General features: G+C 48.8%; 1 protein-coding gene across 3 annotated transcripts; it reads left to right on the top strand.

Annotated features, from left to right (window-relative positions):
• Positions 1 to 12704: 12704 nt before the first annotated feature.
• LOC103235273 (leukocyte immunoglobulin-like receptor subfamily A member 3) lies at positions 12705 to 22605 on the top strand. Of its 3 annotated transcripts, XM_073015940.1 has the most exons (9): positions 13479 to 13605; positions 13768 to 13803; positions 13993 to 14277; positions 14424 to 14726; positions 14952 to 15248; positions 15492 to 15794; positions 18523 to 18573; positions 19787 to 19837; positions 19986 to 22605. In XM_073015940.1, the coding sequence occupies exons 1-9, from the start codon at positions 13572 to 13574 to the stop codon at positions 20207 to 20209; spliced, it is 1584 nt and encodes a 527-aa protein (XP_072872041.1). In that variant the 5' UTR covers positions 13479 to 13571; the 3' UTR covers positions 20210 to 22605. The 3 variants fall into 3 exon arrangements, with proteins under 3 accessions (XP_072872040.1, XP_072872039.1, XP_072872041.1); XM_073015939.1 differs by lacking the exons at positions 19787 to 19837; positions 19986 to 22605 and adding an exon at positions 12705 to 13138 and having other exon boundaries at positions 13524 to 13605; positions 18523 to 18781; XM_073015938.1 differs by lacking the exons at positions 18523 to 18573; positions 19787 to 19837; positions 19986 to 22605 and adding an exon at positions 12705 to 13138 and having other exon boundaries at positions 13524 to 13605; positions 15492 to 15961.
• Positions 22606 to 22866: the final 261 nt, after the last annotated feature.

The following is a 22866-nucleotide window of genomic DNA, read 5'->3' as shown; positions in this document are numbered from 1 at the left end:
CACCTTTTCTTTATCCTATCTATCATTGATGGGCATTTGGGTTGATTCCATATCTTTGCGATTACTCAATAACATTTTGCAGAGATGAAGTGTATTCAGTATCTGAGTCATCTAATATGGTGAAGTTTTTGAATACTTCAAATTCTCAACAAACATTGGATGTGTTTAAATTTGACAATACTTGAAGTTTTTGAATACTTCAAATTCTTGACAAGCATTTGACGTGTTTAAATTTGAGATAACCAAAAAATTAATAGTTCTCTCAAAACTCCCATGTTGTACATTTATTTATTTATTTTACTTTGAGTTCTGGGATACATGTGCAGAACGTGCAGGTTTGCTACATACGTATACTAGCCAAATATGGCTTTTTAACTTAGAATAGATCAAATTCCACGAAGTTTAAAATTCAGTTCCTCAGCCACATGGCCGCTGTTTGAGTTCTCAGAGCCACGTGTGGCTGCTGGCTGTCGGAGAGAACAGCATGAATACAAATGTTTTCCTTGTCAGAGGAAGTTTTAGCTGTTCTAGATTAAAGGTGCAAATTTGAAGATGCAGAGGCTGTTTTCTCACGCAGTGCAGGCTCCTGGAAGAGACCGAATGTAACAAAACGATAATATTTAACATCAGTGGTGAGATGTCTTTATCTCACGGAAGGCGGGAACAAGCAGAATTCTCTCGTGGAGGGTCTTATCACCTCTTATCCTCATGCAAATTTCTGCCACAGAGATTTTCTCCCAAACTCTGAGAAGGTCACCTCTGTGGGGCCTCTGAGCCCAAGCTAACCCATCATATCCCCTGTGACCTGCACGTGTACATCCAGATGGCCTGAAGCAACGGAAGAGCCACAAAAGACGTGAAAATAGCCTTAACTGACGACATTCCACCATTGTGATTTGTTCCTGCCCCACCCTAACTGATAGGATATATTCTGCCCCACTCTTGGGAAGGTACTTTGTAATATTCTCCCGGTCCTTGAGAAGGTACTTCGTACGCCCATCTCAAACCTATAAGAACTAATGATAATCCCATCCCCCTTTGCTGACTCTCTTTTCGGACTCAGCCCGCCTGCATCCAGGTGAACTAAACAACCTTGTTGCTCACACAGAGCCTGCTGGTGGTCTGTTCACACGGATGCTCACGCCAACCTCCTATGTGCACCTTTTCTTGTCCCCTGATTTCACACGGAGAGAAAGCCCACATCTCTTCTCTGCACAGAACACGCTCTGGAAGCTGCTTTCTGATGACCTCGGAGCCTTTATTCTGTTTCTTTCTACTTGAATTGACACCTACCCGGAGCAATTCGCAAACTGCTGCCTGCAACGAGCTGTCGTTAGCTCATGGAATTGTCATGTGCTGTTTCTTCACCTGGTAATTCTCTCCATTTCTTGAGCATCTCAGTGCAGACATCCACCTTCATACACACGTCTTTATCGCATAGGTGAAGTGAGGAGGTCGATTGACTCACGGTGTCTGTGACCAATAGGCTGGGTTTTTATTGCCTGATCCTCACTGGTCTTTCATGTGTGGACTGTGAGGTTTCTGTTGTTGTTGTTGTTTGGTTGGAGTTTCACCATGTTGTCCTGGTCTCAAACTCCTGAGTTCAGGTGATCCACCCGCCTCGGCCTCCCAAAGTGTTACGAGTACAGGTGTGAGCCACCGTGCCTGGCCCCAATTACGCTTTTTTATTTTAAAATGTACAGTAAAGTTCGTATTGGCTAGAGTCAGCCTGTTGTGCTACCTACCATGTGAGGGGTTCTAAGCAACAGTAAAGCGTTTGGATTTAACATCAATGGTGAGATATCTTTACCTTACAAAATGCGGGGAACGAGCCGAACACCGCACCCGGCCTGCCTGCACTTACTCTCCCGGTTTGTCCATTTTCCATGTTCCTTTATACTTGCTTTTGATTTTATGTTTACTGTATTTACTTTTAGTTTTTGAATACTTCAAATTCTTGACAAGCATTTGACAGGTTTAAATTTGAGATAACCAAAAAATTAGTAGTTCTCTCAAAACTCCGACAAAGAGGTGAAGACAAAGGTTTTTGTTTGTTTGTTTGTTTTGTTTTTTGTTTCTGTTTTTGTTTTTTTTGATGGAGTCTCACTCTGTCTCCAGGCTGGAGTGCAGTGGCGTGACCTCGGCTCACTGCAACCTCCGCCTCCCAGGTTCAAGAGATTCTCTTGCCTCAGCCCCCCGAGTACCTGGGACTACAGGTGCGTGCCACCACGCCTGGCTAATTTTTGCATTTTTAGTAGAGATGGGGTTTCACCATGTTGGCCAGGATGGGACTGTGAGCTTTTTGAGGCAGAACTGAGTCTGATTAACCTCTGGGACTCAAGCGATCCTCCAAGGATCCTGCCCATAGGAGGTATCAGCAACTCAGGTCTGGTGAGGGATGAGGACACTCAACCCTTCCAGGGAGCAGAGCATGGAGCAAACATCAGAGATCCTCTAATGTTACCCAGAAATAGTTTCTCTGTCTCCCTGGGCCAAAGGGAGGATCATGCTTCCTCCACTGTCTGGGATATGTGGGCTAAGAGACAAATGCTGGTTAGTGGATGTGAGGGTGAATGGCAGGCACGCTCCCAGCCTGGCTATTTGCATGATGGCCCTACACTGACTATTGCATATTCTACAGCTAGGTTGGTCCTGCAGCAATCTCATTTTGATAAGCAGGGTAAAAGTAAAAGACCAAAACCTGTCTTCTCTCTGAGCCTCTGCACACGGGACGGTTATGCCGCAGAGTCAACTGATGCTAAAGGGAAACTATGCGAGCCGGAAATGAATTTAATTTTGCTTCCACGATGTAAACCATCCTCTCAAAAATAACAGAAAGTGAGTGGTATAAATATATATATATTTTTTCGGAGTCTCTCTCGGTGGCCCAGGCTGGAGTGCAGGGACACGATCTCAGCTCACTGCAACCTCCACTTCCTGGGTTCAAGTGAATCTCCTGCCTCAGCTTCCCAAGTAACTGAGATTACAGGCACCCATCACCACACCTGGCTACTGTTTGTATTTTTAGTACAGACGAGATTTCACCATGTTGGCCAGGCTGGTCTCGAACTCCTGACCTCAGGTGATCAACCCACCTCAGCCTCACAAAGTGCTGGGATTACAGGCATGAGCCACCATGCCTGGCCAAAAGTGAGCGTTTTAAAAAGTGATTTACCACCAATGATAAATGGGACCTGATTAGATAATTCAAGTATTCTATGTTCCTACACTTCATAGTTAGTGTGGCTTCAACATTTATCTGGTGGAAAAATGAATCAACCAACTTTCTATGCATAAGAGGGTTTTACTCTTCATTTCCTTTCTATCAAGAAACTTTATGTGCCCTGAGAAATTATAAATTTCATAATTATTTGGGATGAGAATTGTTTGAACTTTTTTTGTGGGGTGGGGGGACGGAGTTTCGCTCTTGTTGCCCAGGCTGGAGTGCAATGGTGCTATCTTAGTTCACTGCAACCTCCGCCTCCTGGGTTCAAGTGATTCTCCTGCCTTAGCCTCCTGAGTCTCTGAGATTACAGGTGTGTATCACCATGCCCGGCTAATTTTTGTATTTTTACTAGATCGGGGGTTTCACACTGTTGGCCAGGCTGGTCTTGAACTCCTGACCTCGTGATTTGCCTGCCTCGGCCTCCCAAAGTGCTGGGATTACAGGCGTGAGCCACCGTGCCTAGCCTGTTTGCACTTACTCTCCCGGTTTGTCCATTTCTCCATGTTCCTTTATACTTTCTGTTGATTTTATGTTTACTGTATTTACTTTTAGTTTTTGAATACTTCAAATTCTTGACAAACATTTGATAGGTTTAAATTTGAGATAACCAAAAAATTAATAGTTCTCTCAAAACTCCCATGTCATACTCTTATTTATTTATTTTACGTTAAGTTCTGAGATACATGTGCAGAACGTGCAGGTCTGTTGCATAGGTATACACATATCATAGTGGTTTGCTGCACACTTCAACCTGTCATGTAGGTTTTAAGCCCTGCATGCATTAGCTATTTGTCCTAATGCTCTCTCTCCCCTTTCCCCTCACCCCCTGAGAGGCCCGGGTCTGTGATGTTCCCCTCCCTGTGTCCATGTGTTCTCATTGTTCAGCTCCCACTTATGAGTGAGAACATGTGGTGTTTGGTTTTCTGTTCCTGTGTTAGTTTGCTGAGAATGATGACTTCCAGCTTCAATTTTAACTTTTGTACTTTTTTTTTTTTTTTTTTTTTTTGAGACAGAGTCTCGCTCTATTGCCAGGCTGGAGTGCAGTCGCCCAATCTCAGCTCACTGCAACCTCTGCCTCCTGGGTTCAGGCAATTCTCCTCTATCAGCCTCCTGAGTAGCTGGGATTACAGGTGTATGCCACCATGCTGGGCTAATTTTTGTATTTTTTAAGTAGAGCTGGGGTTTCACCATGTTGGCCAGGCTGGTCTTGAACTCCTGACCTTATGATCCACCCACCTCGGCCTCCCAAAGTGCTGGGATTACAACCGCGCCTGGCCCAGTTTCAACATTTCTTAAGGCTTAGTCACCTGCATGATACCAACCAGGCTGGTCTCAACTGTGGGGCAACTGGGGTTGTTGAACCAGGTAAACTGCAGATGTTTCCTGCAGAACCCCTGTATACTCTGTGTCTTTATACCTGTCTGTCCATCCAGGGATGGTGTGGTTGGTGTTTGTCCTCCAGTCAAGGGCACTGACAACCTTGAGGCAGCAGCACTAATCAGCTTCTGTCTCATCACGTAAGAGCCACATGTAGAGATCGCAGTGCACACACATCTCACTTGTTTCCCTGTTGCAGGAAGTCAGGGACCCCAAACGGAGGGACCGGCTGAAGCCACGGCAGAAGAACATAAATTGTGAAGATTTCATGGACATTTATTAGTTCCCCAAATTAATACTTTTATAACTTCTTACGCCTGTCTTTACTGCAATCTCTGAACATAAATTGTGAAGATTTCGTGGACACTTATCACTTCCCCAATCAATATCTTGTGATTTCCTATACCTGTCTTTAATCTCTTAATCCCGTCATTTTCTTTGTAAACTGAGGAGGATATATGTCGCCTCAGGACCCTGTGATGATTGTGTTAACTGCACAAATTGTTTGTAGAGCATGTGTGTTTGAACAATATGAAATCTGGGCACCTTGAAAAAAGAACAGCATAACAGCAATGTTCAGGGAACAAGGGAGATAAGACTTTGGACTCTGACTGCTGGTGAGCCAGACGGAACAGAGCAATATTTCTCTTCTTTCAAAGGCAAATAGGAGAAATATTGCTGAATTCTTTTTCTCAGCAAGGAACATCCCTGAGAAACAGAATGCGCCCTGAAGGTAGGTCTATGAACGGCCCCCTTGGAGGCGGCTCTCTTTTATGGTCGAAGCCGAAGGGATGAAATAGGCCCCAGTCTCCTGTAGCGCTCCCAGGCTTATTAGGATGAGGAAATTCCCACCTAATAAATTTTGATCAGACAGGTTTTCTTCTCTCAAACCCTGTCTCCCGATAAGATGTTATCAATGATAATGTGTGCCCGAAACTTCATTAGCAATTTTAATTTCACCCCGTCCTGTGGTCCTGTGATCTCACCCTGCCTCCATTTGCTTTATGACATTTTATTACCTTGTGAAGCATGTGATCTCTGTGACCCACTCCCTCCTCTTTTGAAAATCGCTAATAAAAACTTGCTGGTTTTATGGCTCAGGGGGCGTCACAGAACCTGCCGACATGTGATGTCTCCCCCCAGACACCCAACTTTAAAATTTCTCTCTCTTATAATAACTCTTTCCATTTATTTCTCAGACCAGCTGAGATGCTTAGGGAAATAAAAAAGAACCCATGTTAACTACTGGGGTTGGGTTCCCCTGATATTTCCCAGAACAGCCTCAGTGCCTTTCCCTGAGCAGCCCCTTGGACATTCATCTGGCAGATGAGTCTCTGGTTCTATTTCTGGATTGTGGACGTGGGCCAGGGCACGTGCTGCATGTGAATCACTTCCGAGGACGGATGAGTCTCCTGTTCTGTTTCTGGTCACCACGCTGCTCTGTGATCCAGGGATTCTCCGTCAGCGTCTCTTCTGCTGGGCCCAGTCTGGAGCGTCAGGGATTCAGAGCACAACAGGGGTGACCGTGGGCAAGGTGCACCTCTCTTCTCAGCACCTCCATTCCCAGCTACCCAGAGCCAGGTCCTAATTCTTGCTTATCCACCAACTCAGTAAATACAAGTCATGATGGTTGCTTTTATTTTATGTTGAGCTTTTTTGTGGCTTACTAGCTTGCATTATTTTTTAAAAAGAAAATGAGTTGATATCTTTAACTTTGAAAAATATCACAACTGCATGGTGTTCCATAGTGTATATGTGCCACATTTTCTTAACCCTAGAACTTAAAGTATTATTAAAAAAATGAAAAAAAAAATTGTGACGATTTTCCCATTGTTTTTCCTTTCCCATTCTCTGACTTAGAATATTTGAGCATCCAAACCATAATTTCCTGTGCAAGAAGGACGAAGTTCCTAATTTAAGTCTGCTTAGATACCTGAGCTTAGTCTCAGGCCCACCACGCACCGTGAATCGCCCAGGTTACCTGACGTGCCTCTTCGCAACTCTGAGTGATGCTAAGCTTCAGGGAAGTGTGTGTGCAAATCTAGGTCTTCAGTCATGTTTAATCATTAGAGGCAGATTGGGGAACTTTTTTTTTTTTTAATTTATTTATGTATTTTTTTTTGAGACGGAGTCTTGCTCTGTCGCCCAGGCGGGAGTGCAGTGGCTGTGATCTCAGCTCACTGCAAGCTCCGCCTCCCGGGTTCACGCCATTCTCCTGCCTCAGCCTCCCGAGTAACTGGGACCACAGGTGCCTGCCGCCACATCTGGCTAATTTTCTGTATTTTTAGTAGAGACGGGGTTTCACCGTGTTAGCCAAGATGGTCTCGATCTCCTGACCTCGTGATCTGTCCGCCTCGGCCTCCCAAAGTGCTGGGATTGCAGGCATGAGCCACCAGATTTGGGAACATTTTGTAATGACAGTGAGTCTTCAAATACCTTGCCTACAGTGAGTTATATTTTTAGAAATTACAGTGCTCATTACACACACACAGCTATTCCTTCTCTGCACTCACAGGAAACCCACAGAGATCCTTTCCACAAACACCTCTGAATCTGCATTGAAGTGTAAAACCACATGAAAGTTGAGCTTGCTGTTTACTAGTTGTGCATCGGGTTGAGTTTGTGTGCGTGTGTGTGTGTGTGTCTTCTAGATATAGTCAGGTTCAACGGCATTATGCTAAACACCACTTTAATGAATAATCTTCCTCTTGGGGTTTCTCTGGGTCATTTGAATATGGAGACCCACTTCTTCAGTATCTCTCCTAAGGATAACCTTTTAACAGGTTATTAACATCGCCAGCAAAAATATTGTCAATAAATGTTCTCAAAAGCGTCATAGACTCCAAAGACCTAAAAGAGTTACAATACATTCTTTCAGAGCCATTTTCTTTCCAGCAGCCTCTCCTTGTGATGTCCTGGGATTCCTGTATCCACTTCTCTTTCAACAACCTTATAACTCAGCTTAGGAATCAGATGGTCATTTTAATGTCTAACATGCATTTTTTTTTTTTTTTAATTTTTGAAAGGGTTTAATTACAAGTTAAAGAGCCGCTTAGTCAAATATATAATTATATTGTAGCTCCATCCATCACCTCCTGGCAGATAATTTATCTCAACTAAATTGTACCAATAAATCTGTCTACAGGTCTCATGGAACTTAGCTGGAAAACAGGAAAAATCATGGCCTCTGACAATGTCAAATACAGCAGAGTTTGTGAATCCAGTCATTGATTTATCCTCCCTGCCTACCTATTTACCTGTATTCCTGTGGATCTGTTCATCGGTTAATCTCTCTGTCTGAAGGAGCCACAGGGAATGTCAACAGCCACCCAGAGCCGGAAAGGGCAAGGGAGGGTTCTCCCTGAGAGCCTCCAGAGAGAGCACTGGCCCTGGCCCTGCCATCACCTTGATGTTTAGCTTCGCAACTCTGAGAGAATAAATGTATGTTGCCTTAAACCCCCCAGAGAAACACAGGAGCAAGGACCTGCCGGAAATGAAGGTTACACTGCATAAACACGCGAGGATCGTGTAATTGCAGATTTTGCTTACGTGTCTGGAAAGATGTTTGTGGGTGTGCGTGCTTGTTTGTTTTTGCCAGAAAAGTTGGGTCATGGTGTTTATATATTTAGAGAATTTGTCTTTAACTGTGTGAAGTAGAAACTTCCAACTTCCAGAATGACAGAGTTAGGGCATGGGGGAAACCATTCCCCAGGAACAAGGGAGAAGCTGGACTAAAGGCTCCAAAGCAACCACCTCAGGAATCCCAGGGCTCACACAAGCTGAGAAGCGTCTGCCCACGATCGCGGCTGGACTTCAGCAATGAGAGCGCGTCCATAGTGTTGCTGCTGGCGAACTCTGATGGAGCGATGGTGCTCCTGACCCAACAGGGCTTCGGCCCTGGCTGTAGGCGCTCTTCACCTGGAGCGTCGTCTACAAACGCGGCCAGGGCAGGGGAATATTGCAGCTGTGGCCGTGCAGGCTTTGGAGCCAGGTGCATGGCTGTGCTGGAATCATAACCACAACCCTTCACAAAACACTGAGTCTGGGAGTCCAACCTCAGTGGGTGGAGGCTCAATGATCTCAACTTTAAAAGCTGGGTTACTCCCCAGCTCTAAGGTGCGCTGTGAGAATCTGCTAAGAAGATTCGGGATCATGGGTGCTTGTAATGTTTTGAGTTTGTGGTTGTTGTTGTTGTTTATCTGAGACAGACTCGCGTTCTGTTGCCCAGGCTGGAGCACATTGGCGCAATCTTGGCTCATTGTAACCTCTGCCTCCCAGATTCAAGCGATTCTCCTGCCTCAGCCTCCCGAGTAGCTGGGATTACAGGCATGTGCCACCACGCCCAGCTAATTTTTGTATTTTTAGTAGAGACGGGGTTTCACCATGTTGGTCAGGCTGGTCTTGAACTCCTGACCTCAAGTGATCCACCCACCTCGGCCTCCCAAAGTGCTGGGATTACAGGTGTGAGCCACTGCGCCTGACTAATTTTTGTACTTTTATTAGGGACAGGGTTTCACTATGTTGGCCAGGCTGGTCTTGAACTCCTGACCTCTGGTGATCTGCCCACCTCATCTCCCAAAGTGCTGGGATTACTCCCGGAGGCGGAGGTTGCAGTGAGCCAAGATCGCCCCGTTACACTCCAGCCTGGGCAACAACAGTGAAACTCCGTCTAAAATAATAATAATAAGAAGAAGAAGAAGAAGAAGAAGAAGAGGAAGAAGAAGCCTCCGTTGATTGCTCACTCATTCTGGTCGTCAGTTTGATGATGCTCAGTGGACTCTGCTGTGTCCACGTCCGCAGCTCAGGCTCTACTGAGAGATGCCCACCCACTCACGTCCTGACTCTGAGGGACAAGGGACAGGGTGCGGGTCTGCGGTGAGGGGACAGCAGAGGGTCCTGGTCCTGCATAGGGCCATCCCATCCTCCACAGGACCAGAATGTCCTTTTTTTAAAAATTTTTATTTATTTATTTATTTTTGAGACGAAGTCTCACGCTGTCGCCCAGGCTGGAGTGCAGTGGCCGGATCTCAGCTCACTGCAGCTCTGCCTCCCGGGTTTACGCCATTCTTCTGCCTCAGCCTCCCGAGTAGCTGGGACTACAGGCGCCCGCCACCTTGCCCGGCTAGTTTTTTTGTATTTTTTAGTAGAGACGGGGTTTCACCGTGTTAGCCAGGATGGTCTCGATCTCCTGACCTCGTGATCTGCCCACCTCGGCCTCCCAAAGTGCTGGGATTACAGGCTTGAGCCACCGCACCCGGCCAGGACCAGAATGTCCTTTAAAGAACTAAAGCTGCAGGGCGCTATGTCGCTAGGACCCAACGTTGTCTGTCTCTTCCCGCCAGTGGACATCTTTTTTCCAGGCAATCTGGGGGTGTATCCAAGGGCCTTGGCACTGCCACAGCCCAGGCTGCCTGGCCCTGGGCAGAGAGGGGCTGGGCAGGGTTTTACAGAATCCCGGAGGCTGCTCCTGGCTTTCGGAGAGCCCTCAACTCAGCGTTTCCCCAACAACACGGTGACGTGGTGGAAGAGCCAGGCACCTCTCGTGACCATCTGTGCCATGCCGTCTACACACATGCACACACACACACACACATACACACACACGCACATGCACACTCATATGCACAATCTCACACACATACACACACGCACACACAGCATGCACACTTACACACACTCATGCAATCTCACACTCACATACACATACAATCACACACGCGCACACACAGACATGCACATGCACACTCATACAGTCACACACACACAACATGCACACACACTCATACAACCTCACACTCACACACAGCACACACAAAATCTCACACACTTGCACATACAACATGCACACATACAATCTCACATGCACACACATACACACACACAACATGCACACACACTCATGCAATCTCGTGGGTGAGTGGCTCACAGGGCCCAGGGGGTAAGGTGGCCTGGGAGAGCCCAGTCTGGGCTTGCTACGTCCACACCGGGGTGGGCTGCATCCCTGTCTCCCCACCTGGAGTGTGGCACAGATACACTATGGAATGCTATGCAGCCATAAAAAAGGATGAGCTGGTGTCCTTTGTAGGGACATGGATGCAGCTGGAAACCATCATTCTCAGCAAAGTATTGTAAGAACAGAAAACCAAACACCGCATGTTCTCACTCACAGGTGGGAATTGAACAATGAGATCACTTGGACACAGGGCGGGGAACATCACACACTGGGGTCTATTGTGGGGAGGTGGGTGAGGGGATGGATGGCATTAGGAGATACACCTAATGTAAATGACAGGTTAATGGGTGCAGCACACCAGCATGGCACATGTATACGTATGTAACAAACCTGCATGTTGCGCACATGACCCTAGAACTTAAAGTATAATTAAAAAAAAAAAAAGCTTCAGTGTATTTTGTTCTAATTTATATTTAATGGATTAATTTTAGTTAATTGATTTTATGAAGACACTTGAAAGGTGAACTGAAATGTATGGTGCAGATATAAAACTAGTTAAGTCATTGGAAAAATTAGCTTGGCTTTTATTGTTATTTCTCAACCTGGAATTCTCTGAAGCATCTGATAATATTGACCTTCTGAACTGCTTGATCATTAGTCTTTTTTTTGGAGGCAGAGCCTCACTCTGTCAGAGTGCAGTGGTGTGATCTCAGCTCACTGCAACCTCCACTTCCCAGGTTCAAGCAATTCTCTGGCTCAGCCTCCTGAGTAGCTGGGGTTACAGGCGCCTGCCACCATGCCAGGCTAAGTTTTGTATTTTTAGCAAAGATGGGGTTTCACCGTCTTGGCCAGGCTGGTCTTGAACTCACCTTCATGATATCTGTCTAATGCATTTCAACAACTGCCTATATTTTCCTCATATGGTTGCCATTCCTGTGGGGCGGCCCTCCTCCCACGCACCTGGCCTTTCATAAAGGGTTTCTCCCACAGCTGTCCAAACATCAGCCTGATGAAGGGGATTGTTGCCGCTGCTCCTGCCCCACTCTCCCAAACTTAGCGTCAGCTCAAGACTGTGCCCGGCAGGGATGGGACCAATGCCAGCCTCACACTCACCTGTGGGGCAGACGCCCATATCTGAGCACCGTGGACTGAATCTGTTTCTCACACACACGGGAGGGGCTGAGAGCTGAGCATGGACTCCAGTGAGTGAGCAGAGACCCCCCAGTGCCTGTCCACACACACAGGGGAGGGGGAGCCACAGCTTCCAGCCCCACCCAGAGCCCTGACCCCTCCCTGCCTGGGAGGACCTGGGGTTCCTCTTCTGTCCCACACGGAGGTGGGAACCTCCTCCTCCCTAATGACCCTGGGTGGTCCCGGACACCTGTGGCCACTCAGCTCTGAACTCTGTTCATTGATGGGGACGCTTCTCAATGACGGGAACTTTTCTTTCTCTTTCTGTGCCTGTGGCTGTGGTGATCTGCGTATTTCAGACGTATCACAAGGAGCATTTCTTGGTATTTGGAGCCGATGTCGGCTCTTGAGTGGGGGCGTCAATCATCCTCCTTGACTGTGGAACCCAAGACCAGGATCCTCTCCTGTCCCACCCTCCGGTCTGAACTGGTCTGGACCAGGATCCTCTCCCGTCCCACCCTCCGGTCTGAACTGGTCTGGACCAGGATCCTCTCCTGTCCCACCCTCCGGTCTGAACTGGTCTGGAAATTCACCACGGCTGAGCCTCCCGTGTCCTGGGCACCACTGACCCCACAGCCACTGTGATGAGTGGGGTTCATGACAACAGGCTCAGAGGTGACATTAATGTCTAAGGTCACATAAACCCTGGATGATAATCAGGAATTAAACACAAATCAGCTCCCCTCCCCTAGAATCAGATTACAGACCTAACGCACTATTCTGAAAATCCTGAACATGGACGGAGGCGCCGAGGGACGGCCAAGGACACAAGGGGCACTGAGGAGGCAGGACCGACTCAGAGCCTCATTCCCAGGGCAGGTGGGTGATGTTGCAATGAAGAAAAAAGGGGAAGTACAAGGGAGGGACTGTTTGGTAGGAAGGAAACACACACTCAAGAAACAGAACAAAGATGTTTTATTCTATTTATTCCCTGCATTTCCCCTTTTGAGACGGGGTCTCACTGTGTCACCGAGGCTGGAATGCTGAGGGGTGATCACAGCTCCCTGTAGCCTCTGCCTCCCAGGCCCAAGTGATCCTCCCACCTCAGCCTGCTGAGTAGCTGGGACTAGAGCTGTGAGCTGCCATGCCTGGCTGACTTTTTTGCTTTTTTTTTTTTTTTTTACAGACAAGGTCTTGCTATTTGGCCAAGGGTAATCTGAAGCTCCTGGCCTCAAGCCATCCTCCCGTCTCAGCCTCCTGAAGTGCTGGGATTCCAGGCGTGAGCCACCACAGTAGACCCTGCATTTCTCCTCTGTGCTCACTGCCACACGCAGCTCAGCCTGGACTGCACAGCCAGGTGTCAGGTGCGTCTCTGCTGACCTGAGTCTGCCTGCAGCATGGACCTGCATCTTCCCTGAAGCATCTCCAGGGCCGGAGAGACGACTGCCATGGTAAGGACCCCGCGACGCTGAGCTGATGGACGGACTGGAGGGGGAAGGAAGACCTTGGGGGAGGCTGTGAAGGGGAAGCCTCTGTTCACCCTCATCTGGAAAGGCAGACACAGGAAGCACCAGTTCTATTTGCTGCTATATCCCAGGTCTCAAGGAGATGAGGATAAACCAGACAGACAGTGGCTGGGGGTCAGGAAAGACCCCATTTCTGTCTGAAATGTCTGCAGAGGGCCTGGTGCCTGCCCCCACCTCAGCCTTAAAGGAATGAGAGCCAGGTTCCTGGGGAGGGCAGTTCCACTTCCCGTGTGGCTGCAGATGACAAAATCCCTTGACAGGAAGGGCCCAGCCTCTGAGTGTCCACACCTGTGTGTCTCTGTCCTGCCAGCACCGAGGGCTCATCCATCCACAGAGCAGGGCAGTGGGAGGAGACGCCATGACCCCCATCCTCACGGTCCTGATCTGTCTCGGTGAGATTTGAAGAGGGAGGGGAGATTCTAACCTAGGAGGGGCCTCACCCCACAGCCAAACTCTGGTGCATAAGGAGACCCCAGGGGTTCACAAAGATCCCAGGGAGGGGAGGACCTGCTCAGGCTTCAGGGGCAAATCTCTCACAGGGAACTCTCTTCCAGGGCTGAGTCTGGGCTTCAGGACCCACGTGCAGGCAGGTGAGTCTGTCCCCAGCTGTCCCAGGTCCCTCCTCCTCACTAGGGACAAGGGGCCTCCTCCGTGCAGCTGGGGACGGGGAATAGCAGATCTGGGCTGACTGATGGGGGCGTCTGGAGGGTCCTGCCATCAAGAGCTGAGATCTGTTGGGTGGGAAATGACTTAGAATCCGATCTCTGATTTCCTTCCAGGGACCCTTCCCAAGCCCACTCTCTGGGCTGAACCAGGGTCTGTGATCACCCAGGGGAGTCCTGTGACCCTCAGGTGTCAGGGGAGCCTTCAGGTTCAGGAGTACCGTCTATATAGAGAAAAAAACCCAGCATTCTGGGTTAGACGGATACAACAAGAACTTGTCAAGAAGGGCTATTTCCCCATTGCATCCATCACCTCGGAACACGCGGGGCGGTATCGCTGTCAGTATTACAGCCGCAATCACTCATCAGAGCTCAGTGACCCCCTGGAGCTGGTGGTGACAGGTGAGAGGACACTCAGGGGTCCCAGCCCCAGGCTCTGTCCTCAGGAAGGGGGTCGGCTCTCAGGGGCGTCTCCCTCTCACAGCCCAGCCCTGGGGATGATGCGGGAGGTGGGAGCCCATTTAACATGGTGCCGCCTTCTCTCCCAGGAGCCTACAGCAAACCCACCCTCTCAGCCCTGCCCAGCCCTGTGGTGGCCTCAGGAGGAAGCGTGACCCTGCAGTGTGACTCACAGGTGGCATTTGATGGCTTCGTTCTGTGTAAGAAAGGAGAAGATGAGCACCCACAACATCTCAACTGCCAGTCCCATGCCCATGGGTCATCCCGGGTCGTCTTCTCCGTGGGCCCCGTGAGCCCGAGTCGCAGGTGGTCGTACCGGTGCTATGGTTATGACTCAGGCTCTCCCAATGTGTGGTCTTTACCCAGTGATCTCCTGGAGCTCCTGGTCCCAGGTGAGAAATTCACAGCGTTGCCTGGAGTTCCCTGAGTCTCCGGGCAGGTGGGGAGGAGCCGCGTCTCAGGGCAGCGCCAGGTGGGATGATGTTGGGACGAGAGGGCTCAGGGCTCCTGGGGCCAGAGACACGGGAAGATCAGCAGTGGTGAGGCCCAGGGGGAGAGGGAGGGTTTGTGGGGAAGCCTGAGGGTCGCTCCTGGAAACCATGACCACCTTTTCCCAGGCGTTTCTAAGAAGCCATCACTGTCAGTGCAGCCGGGTCCTGTCGTGGCCCTCGGGGATAAGCTGACCCTGCAGTGTGGCTCTGATGCCGGCTACAACAGATTCGCTCTGTACAAGGAGGGAGATGACGACTTCCTGCAGCGCCCTGGTCGGCAGCGCCAGGCTGGGCTCTCCCAGGCCAACTTCTTCCTGGGCCCTGTGAGGCGCTCCCACAGGGGCCAGTACAGATGCTACGGTGCACACAACCTCTCCTCCGAGTGGTCGGCCCCCAGTGACCCCCTGGACATCCTGATCTCAAGTGAGGAGCCCAGCGGGTTCAGTCAGGGACCCAGGCTCTGCTCAGGCCCTGCTGGGGGAGCCCAGGTGGTGATGGCTGGGATGAGGGGCAGGGGTCCCAAGGGAGAGAGAGACAGGGGATGGGTGGGGAGGGGGAGACTCAGAGGAAACAGAGACAGAGACTGAGGGTCCCAGATAGAAGCCTGGAGAGGCGTCAGCTCAGAACCAGGTGGGGCAGCCCCTCACCCATCGTTCTTCTCTCCAGGACAGATCCGTGGCAGACCCTTCCTCTCAGTGCAGCCGGGCCCCAAGGTGGTCTCAGGAGAGAACGTGACCCTGCTCTGTCAGTCCTCGTGGGAGTTCCACGCTTTCCTTCTCACCCAGGCGGGAGCAGCTGATGCCCACCTCCATCTAAGATCAATGCACAAATATCTTAAGTACCAGGCTGAATTTCCCATGAGTCCTGTGACCTCAGCCCACGCGGGGATCTACAGGTGCTACGGCTCACACAGCTCCATTCCCTACCTGCTGTCTGTGCCCAGTGACCCCCTGGAGCTCGTGGTCTCAGGTGAGACCCTGACCCTGTTCTCTCTGAACTCAAAGGCTCAGCTCAGGCCTTGCTCCCAGCAGAGCTCTGGACACTAAGAAAAGAGGGGAGTTGGCCTGTAATCCCAGCACTTTGGGAGGCCGAGGCGAGTGGATCACGAGATCAGGAGATCGAAACCATCCTGGCTAACACGGTGAAACCCTGTCTCCACTGAAAAATAGAAAAAATTAGCTGGACATGGTGGTGGGCGCCTGTAGTCCCAGGTACTCGGGAGGCTGAGGCAGGAGAATGGCACGAACCCGGGAGGCAGAGCTTGCAGTGAGCCGAGATCACACCACTGCACTGCAGCCTGGGCCACAGAGCGAGACTCCGTCTCAAAAAAAAAGAAAAGAAGAGGGGAGTAAACGGGGAGGGTCTGCAGGGGAGGGTCCAGTCCATGAGAGGGTGGAAATAGGCCGGGACCTCCCACCCCTGGCTCCAACCCCTGGACTCTCAGTAAGGCAAAGAGCAGGGAGGGCTGGGAGGAGACGGCGGTGAACCTCAGAGGAGATGAGATGAGATTAGACCGACGGTGGAAGACAGAGGCCCCACATGCTCCCCTCCTGATGTCTCCACCTCAGAATCAGAGCCTCTGGGGGTCCCAACCTCTAAGTCCTGACTCATGGTGACAAAAACACCGTCACACCCAGTTCAAGAGAAGTTTTTAGACTCATCTCAATGGTACCTTCAATATTCGGGATCTGATTTCCAGGGCAGCAGAGGGCAGGGTGGACAGTAAGGGTGTGGTCCGCGTGGCTTCCTGGGGCTCCAGGGATGGGGCAGGTGTTCCCTCCGTGGTGGTCAGAGGGGAGGGAGGTGTCTGAGGTTCAACGCTGACGAGTGGAGCAGCGGGGACTTTCCCCCTCCCCGCGCAGGATTCCCAGGAGCCATCACCTCTGGTTGAGACTCTCCACTGTCTCATGTACAAAACAAAATCTCTCCAATTTTCTACCAAAAAAGCAACACCTGGCACAGCTCTGCAGGAGCCCACACCCCGACCTTGTCCTGCGGGACGTGTGATGAGTAGAGGAAGGAGAACAGGTCGGGTCAGCAGGAGGGGCCATGCACCTGCTCCAAGTCAGGCTGGACCCAGGGAAGATGCTGGGGCTGATGGAGGAGGAACAGAGGCGAGCGAGGTGGAGAGAGGACAGATGGACGGTCCTTTGGCAGCTCTCATTTCTTATTTCCGAGAGCCCCTGAGGATGAGCGCCTCACCCACACCTGTGGGGTCCCTGGGCCATCTCAAGACAGGAGAGGAGGCCTTGGTGGGATCTGACTGTGATGAGGGTGGAGTCCACCCCAGAGTAGAAATGAGTGAGTGACACACAACACATGCTGTCAATAATTCCCTAACTTGCCGGGGAGCAGGTGCATGGCCCCTCCTTAGTCTCAGGAGTGCCCTGAGCCCACCAGGTGAGCACAGAAGGGGCCATGTGAGCGGCACCCATAGCTGGGGTGCTTCTTTCTAAAGGAGCACGTTTAGGGTGGACTCCAGCCTCATCACAGTCAGATCCCACCGAGGCTCTGTGCTCAGGGCACCTTGAGACTAAGAAGGGACCGTGCACCTGCACCCTGGACGAGTTAGGGAATTAGTCACAGAGTGTGTCGTGTGTCACTCATTTCTACTCTGTTTTCTATATGCCTTTGTCCATTGTTGCCCTCTCCTTTACTAAAACTTTTAAAGCAATACTTCAATATACAAATGTATACTTTTTATTTCAATTATATGAACCTATTCTTTAAAAATATTTAATTCTACTTTGCCTTTCATTGGGCCTTGATTTAATTTATATATTCAATGTAGACATCCATTCTTCATTAACCTCAAGTCTTCCTCCCGTACATATTAAAAATTGAGGTCTCCTTAATGAACTTCAGAAGTGTTTGGATGTTTCAAAGCACAGTGGCCCGAGAGAAACTAACCAGGCGGCTCCCTGTGGCTCGTGAAACCCGCGGGAGGTCAGCAGGAGCTGCAGTGCAGCTCAACCCTGGGCCTGGGTGGGTTCATGTCCCATCTTGTCCAATCACTGGATCATTCTAACATCTAACTAAACGTTTTTTATATGAAAAAGTGCTTTAAATTGTTAATTTAGATTTATATTAGAAGGGGGCAATTTGGTAGTGAGTTAATATGAAATACAATGAATATACCCAAACCAGTAGCTTTCTCGTGGATACTTATCTCTTGTTTTAAAAAATGTAAAGAATCAAATTCTTCACTTACACATTGTTAAAAGTGTTGAATAATTCTTTAAATTAGAATAAATATATATATTTTTACTTTTTTTTGAGATGGACTTTTGCTCTTGTTGTCCAGTCTGGAGTGCAATGGTGTGATCTTGGCTCACTGCAACCTTCGCTTTCTGGTTTCAAGCACTTCTCCTGTCTCAACCTCCCAAGTAGCTGGGATTACAGGCGCCCACCACCACACCTAGCTAATTTTTGTATTTTTAGTAGAGACGGGGTTTCACCATGTTGGCCAGGCTGGTCTTGAACACCTGACCTCGTGATCTGCCAGCCTCAGCCTCCCAAAATGCTGAGATTACAGGCGTAAGCCATCGTGCCTGGCCTGAATTTACTTTTTTATATGTCTACCCAGGACACCCACCTCTCCTTGACGGGGAGGTTATATAAGTTATACATAACCTTATACAGAGTTTGTTATATAAGTTACATCTGAATATGTCTCTTCTCCTGTTTTGATTCTCAGGAGCAGCTGAGACCTTCAGCCCAACACAAACCAAGTCCGACTCCAAGGCCGGTGAGTGAGGAGATGCTCGCGGTGGTGACGCTGGGCACAGAGGGTCAGGTCCTGTCAATGGAGCTGGGTGTCCTGGGTGGACATTTTAAAAAATTATATTCATTCTAATTTAAGAATTCTTCACCACCTTTAACAATTTATAAGTGAAGTATTTCCTTCCTTTACATTTTTTAAAGAAGAGACAACTCTCCATGAGAAAGCTACTGCTTTGAGTATATTCATTGTATTTCATGCTAACTCACTACCAAAGTGCCCTATGCTAATTGCTTTTCAACGGATCTCCTCTAATTGACTAATGCAATGTATATAAACCATAAGACAATGGGAAATTTTACTTCTTTATTTCTAAATTATGTGCCAATACTTCTCACTTTAAATGTCAACATGTATGTAACGATATCTTAAATACATAGCTGAAGTTTTACATATATACATATTTACATGGGGTTATGTAAGATACATTTGAATATGTAAGTATATCCAAATTCATTTGATGTATATTCACGCATATGCTTAACATATTTGAAGTGATAGGTGTTTACATGTTTGTTCCTGGTCTAGACTCACCTAGATTCACACTTCATAAAAACAAATACTGATTCATGAACCTTGAGTGACACCACCATTTAGCGTACATCTATTTGTATGTGTGTGAATGTGGTCACCTGCGTCGCATTCTAGGTGTTACTGCCTATATGAGGAATTAGTTAACTAGAGATTAAACAGAAGATGAAACTCCGGCTGAACTGGCTGAGGCTGTGTGAAGAAGAAGCACCCCCAGACTTTTGCCCTTTTGTGCTTCTGACACTGGGGAGCCCCTGCGGACCAACCTCTCATGCGTGGAGCCTGGGTCCTCAGCTGGTGGATAAGTGAAACTCTCCTCTCTGGAGAATTGGCTTATGTGCTCCTGTGTCCCTGGCTGCACAGACAGTGCATGGGGCTCAGTGACTTCTGTATTACCTTTCAGATTCTGAGCTCCCAGAGTGCAGGAAAATGCCCTCCCCAAAGGCCTCAGGAGCAACGTTTGGGTTTGTAGGACACAGGAAGTCTGAAATAATTCAATAAGGAGACTGAAGGGAGTGCTGCTGCGGCAGAGGAAGGGTTTATCGAGGAACTCACTAGAACTCATGTCAGGAGACATAGGGGAAGGTAAGAGTGAAGAGCACGGAGGAGAGGCTGGCTCAGGGCTCTTCCCCTCTGTTTTCATTCTCAGGAGCAGCTGACACCCTCAGCCCGTCACAAAACAATTCCGACCCCAAGACTGGTGAGTGAGGAGATACTCTCATTTACAGGGCTGGGCACAAGGGTTGGGTCCTGTCAAGGGTAAGGATGTGCTCTGAGTGGACATCCAGAGGTCCTGGGTGATGTTGATCTGTCCCGACCTCTGTGACCTCCTTGTCCACTATCCCCAGCCTCACACTCCCGGGATTACACAGTGGAGAATCTCATCCGCATGGGCATGGCTGGCTTAATCCTGGTGGTCCTTGGGATTCTGCTATTTGAGCCTCAGTACAGCCAGAGAAGCCTCCAAGATGCAGCCAGGAGGGGAACAGGAGAGAGAAGAATGCATCCTTCAGAGTGTTGGGCCCTTAGAAATAGATCTGATGATCCCAGGAGGTTCCAGGAGACAATTTAGGGCCAATGCTATCTGGACTGTCTGCCGATCATTTCCAGAAGGAGGAATCAGTGTTGGATTGCAGAGACATTTTCCAGGGTGATCCATGGAGGACCATTAACATGTGATACCTTTCCTCTCTATTAATGTTGACTTCCCTTGGTTGGATCCCCTTCTTTTCCCACCCCCAGACATGAGGCTACACCCCACACAGCAGCGTTGGGTCCACAGCTCTGCACACCTGCGTGCTCTGGTCCATGGCGTGTAACACAGTCTTCTTTGTTCCTCATTGCCACACTCCCTGGTGTGCTTTACTGAGCCTCCATCTCTTCAGTTCAGAGTTCCAAACACGCTTCAGTAACTAAATCAATGGGGGAAATACTGGATTTCCACCAGGAAAAGATAAATCCACCCTGATGCCCTGACACCCTCTCTGAACCCTGTGAGCCCTTCCCTCCTTCTCAGATGCTGCCTGTGCAGCTTCTCCTCAGATCATTGTGTCACTATCACTGCCATCCTGTTCCACACATTGTCATCACCCTACACGGAGTCAGCAGCCGCTCCCCATTCCTTCTTCCCTCCAGCACCTGCTAACCACGAGTGTGCTTTCTGTCTCTACGGCTTTGCCTGTTCTTGCTGAAAACATTTCAATCTGCCTATGATCTGTGAGCTCCTCACTTCGAGACTTCCTGCCTTTCCAGGCAGAACCAAAGTACCCCATGTCAAAAGCAGTGATAGGCGTTTGCAGTGCGTTGGTGATCCACGAAAGGAAAATCACAGAAGTAGGATAGAAATCCAGCTGCAGACAAGACCTCAGGTCAACAAATCTTGTCAAGCAGTTGAACTGTTTCTTTCTACTCACCTAGGACAGTCAGACAGAAGTATGCAAAAGGACTGGGGCTGATTCTTTTCTGAATTGTCCCAAAACAGCAAGAGGACTTGAGTCCTAGCACTAAAGAGTTCAACATGTCTGGGTCAAAGACCGCTGTTGTGTTGGAAGGATGTAAAACCCTGCTGCACAGGATAGAATGTTTGGAGGGAGGATCCTGAGAAACACGAGGGATCAAATAGTCCTGAACTTTCTAGGACAAAGGGAGCAGCCATTTGCCATCTACCGTGTAAAATAAAGAAATCTTATCATTCACCCTCTACTGTCTAGAATAAAGAAATCTTATCATTCACCCTCTACTGTCTAGAATAAAGAAATCTTATCGTTTGCCAGCTACCCTCTAGAACAAAGAAATCTCTCCCCTCCCCAACAGCACGTGGGTACACATGCATCTCGCCATGCCATAGCTGCCGGTGTGAGTTCACCCACTCACCCGATGACCCCGAGCACTGGGACTGCTGTCAGAGCATTCGTGGGTGCAGAGATTGCCTGTCCAGTGCCCACCAGCTCATTAACCTCCCCACGCCAACACTGCCACTGGTGTGCACACACACAGGGAGACCAGAGGATCCACCCCCACTGCAAGCAGCTGCTGCAGTGGAAGTGCACACAGCTGCAAGCAGCTGCTGCGTGGAAGTGCACACAGAGGGTGTACACAATCCTGTGAGGCCAGAGCCCCACCACCGTGCTAACACCACTACCAGTGCAAATGCTCATACGAACACCTGTGGGGCTCCTGCCCACCCCACCCAGCCTTGCTGACATCACTGCACTGAACACCGACACGGAGGCCAGCACCCCTGCACCCACCAGCAACCCACTGCAGCCAACAAATGTGTACGTCCCAGAGGAAAAGACATCATCACATCAGAAACACACTTGCATACATGTGTTTATTGTAGCAAAATTCATAATTGCAAAGATGTGGAATCAACCTAAGTGCCCATCAGCCGATGAGTGAATGTGGTACATACACACAAGAAAATACTATTCAGCCATTGAAGAAAATGAAATAATGTCTTTTGCAGCAACCTGGATGAAGCGGGGGGCCATGACACTAAGTGAACTAACTCAGCAATGGAAAACCAAATACTGTATGCTCTCACTTATAAGTGGGAGTTAAGTTATGGGTAATCAAAGACATATAAAGGGGTATAATGAACATTGGAGACCCAGAAGGGAGAAAGGGGGTGGAGAGTGAGTAATAAAATACTACGTACCAAATACAATGTACACTATTTGGGCGACGGGTGCCCTAAAACCTCAGGCTTCACCACTGTACAATTCATTCATACAACTAGAAACCACTTGTACCCCAAAAGCTATTGAAATAAAATACATTTTTTAGAAAAAACTATAATACAAAGCTACAGTAATCAAAACATTATGGTACTGGTACAAAAACAGACACATAGACCAATGAAACAGAATAAAGCCACACACCTACCATCATCATCTGAAATTAAACAAAGTCAACAAAAATAGGCAATGGGGAAAAGACTCTCTATTTAAAAAATAATCCTGTGATAACTGGCTAGCCATATGCAAAAGAATGAAACTGGACAGACCCCTACATATCACCATATACAAAAATTAAAGCAAGACAGATTAAATATATATATATATTTTAAGACGGAGTCTCCCTCTGTCGCCCAGGCTGGAGTGCAGTGGCGTGATCTCGGCTCACTGTAAGCTCCGCCTCCTGGATTCCCGCCATTCTCCTGCCTCAGTCTCCCGAGTAGCTGGGACTACAGGCGCCCGCCACCACACCCGGCTAATTTTTTTTGTA

This window comes from Chlorocebus sabaeus, chromosome 6, assembly GCF_047675955.1.
Source record: "Chlorocebus sabaeus isolate Y175 chromosome 6, mChlSab1.0.hap1, whole genome shotgun sequence".
Taxonomy (NCBI): domain Eukaryota; kingdom Metazoa; phylum Chordata; class Mammalia; order Primates; family Cercopithecidae; genus Chlorocebus; species Chlorocebus sabaeus.
This window is presented reverse-complemented; position numbering and strand designations above follow the sequence as displayed.

What these genes read in the sequence shown, in the direction of transcription:
- LOC103235273 (XM_073015940.1), top strand. Translation starts at nt 13,572, where the DNA reads ATGACCCCCATCCTCACGGTCCTGATCTGTCTCG. An exon ending in CCTGGAGCTGGTGGTGACAG is followed by an intron (nt 14,278 to 14,423) that starts GTGAGAGGACAC and finishes CTTCTCTCCCAG; the next exon opens with GAGCCTACAGCAAACCCACC. An exon ending in CCTGGAGCTCGTGGTCTCAG is followed by an intron (nt 15,795 to 18,522) that starts GTGAGACCCTGA and finishes TTTGATTCTCAG; the next exon opens with GAGCAGCTGAGACCTTCAGC.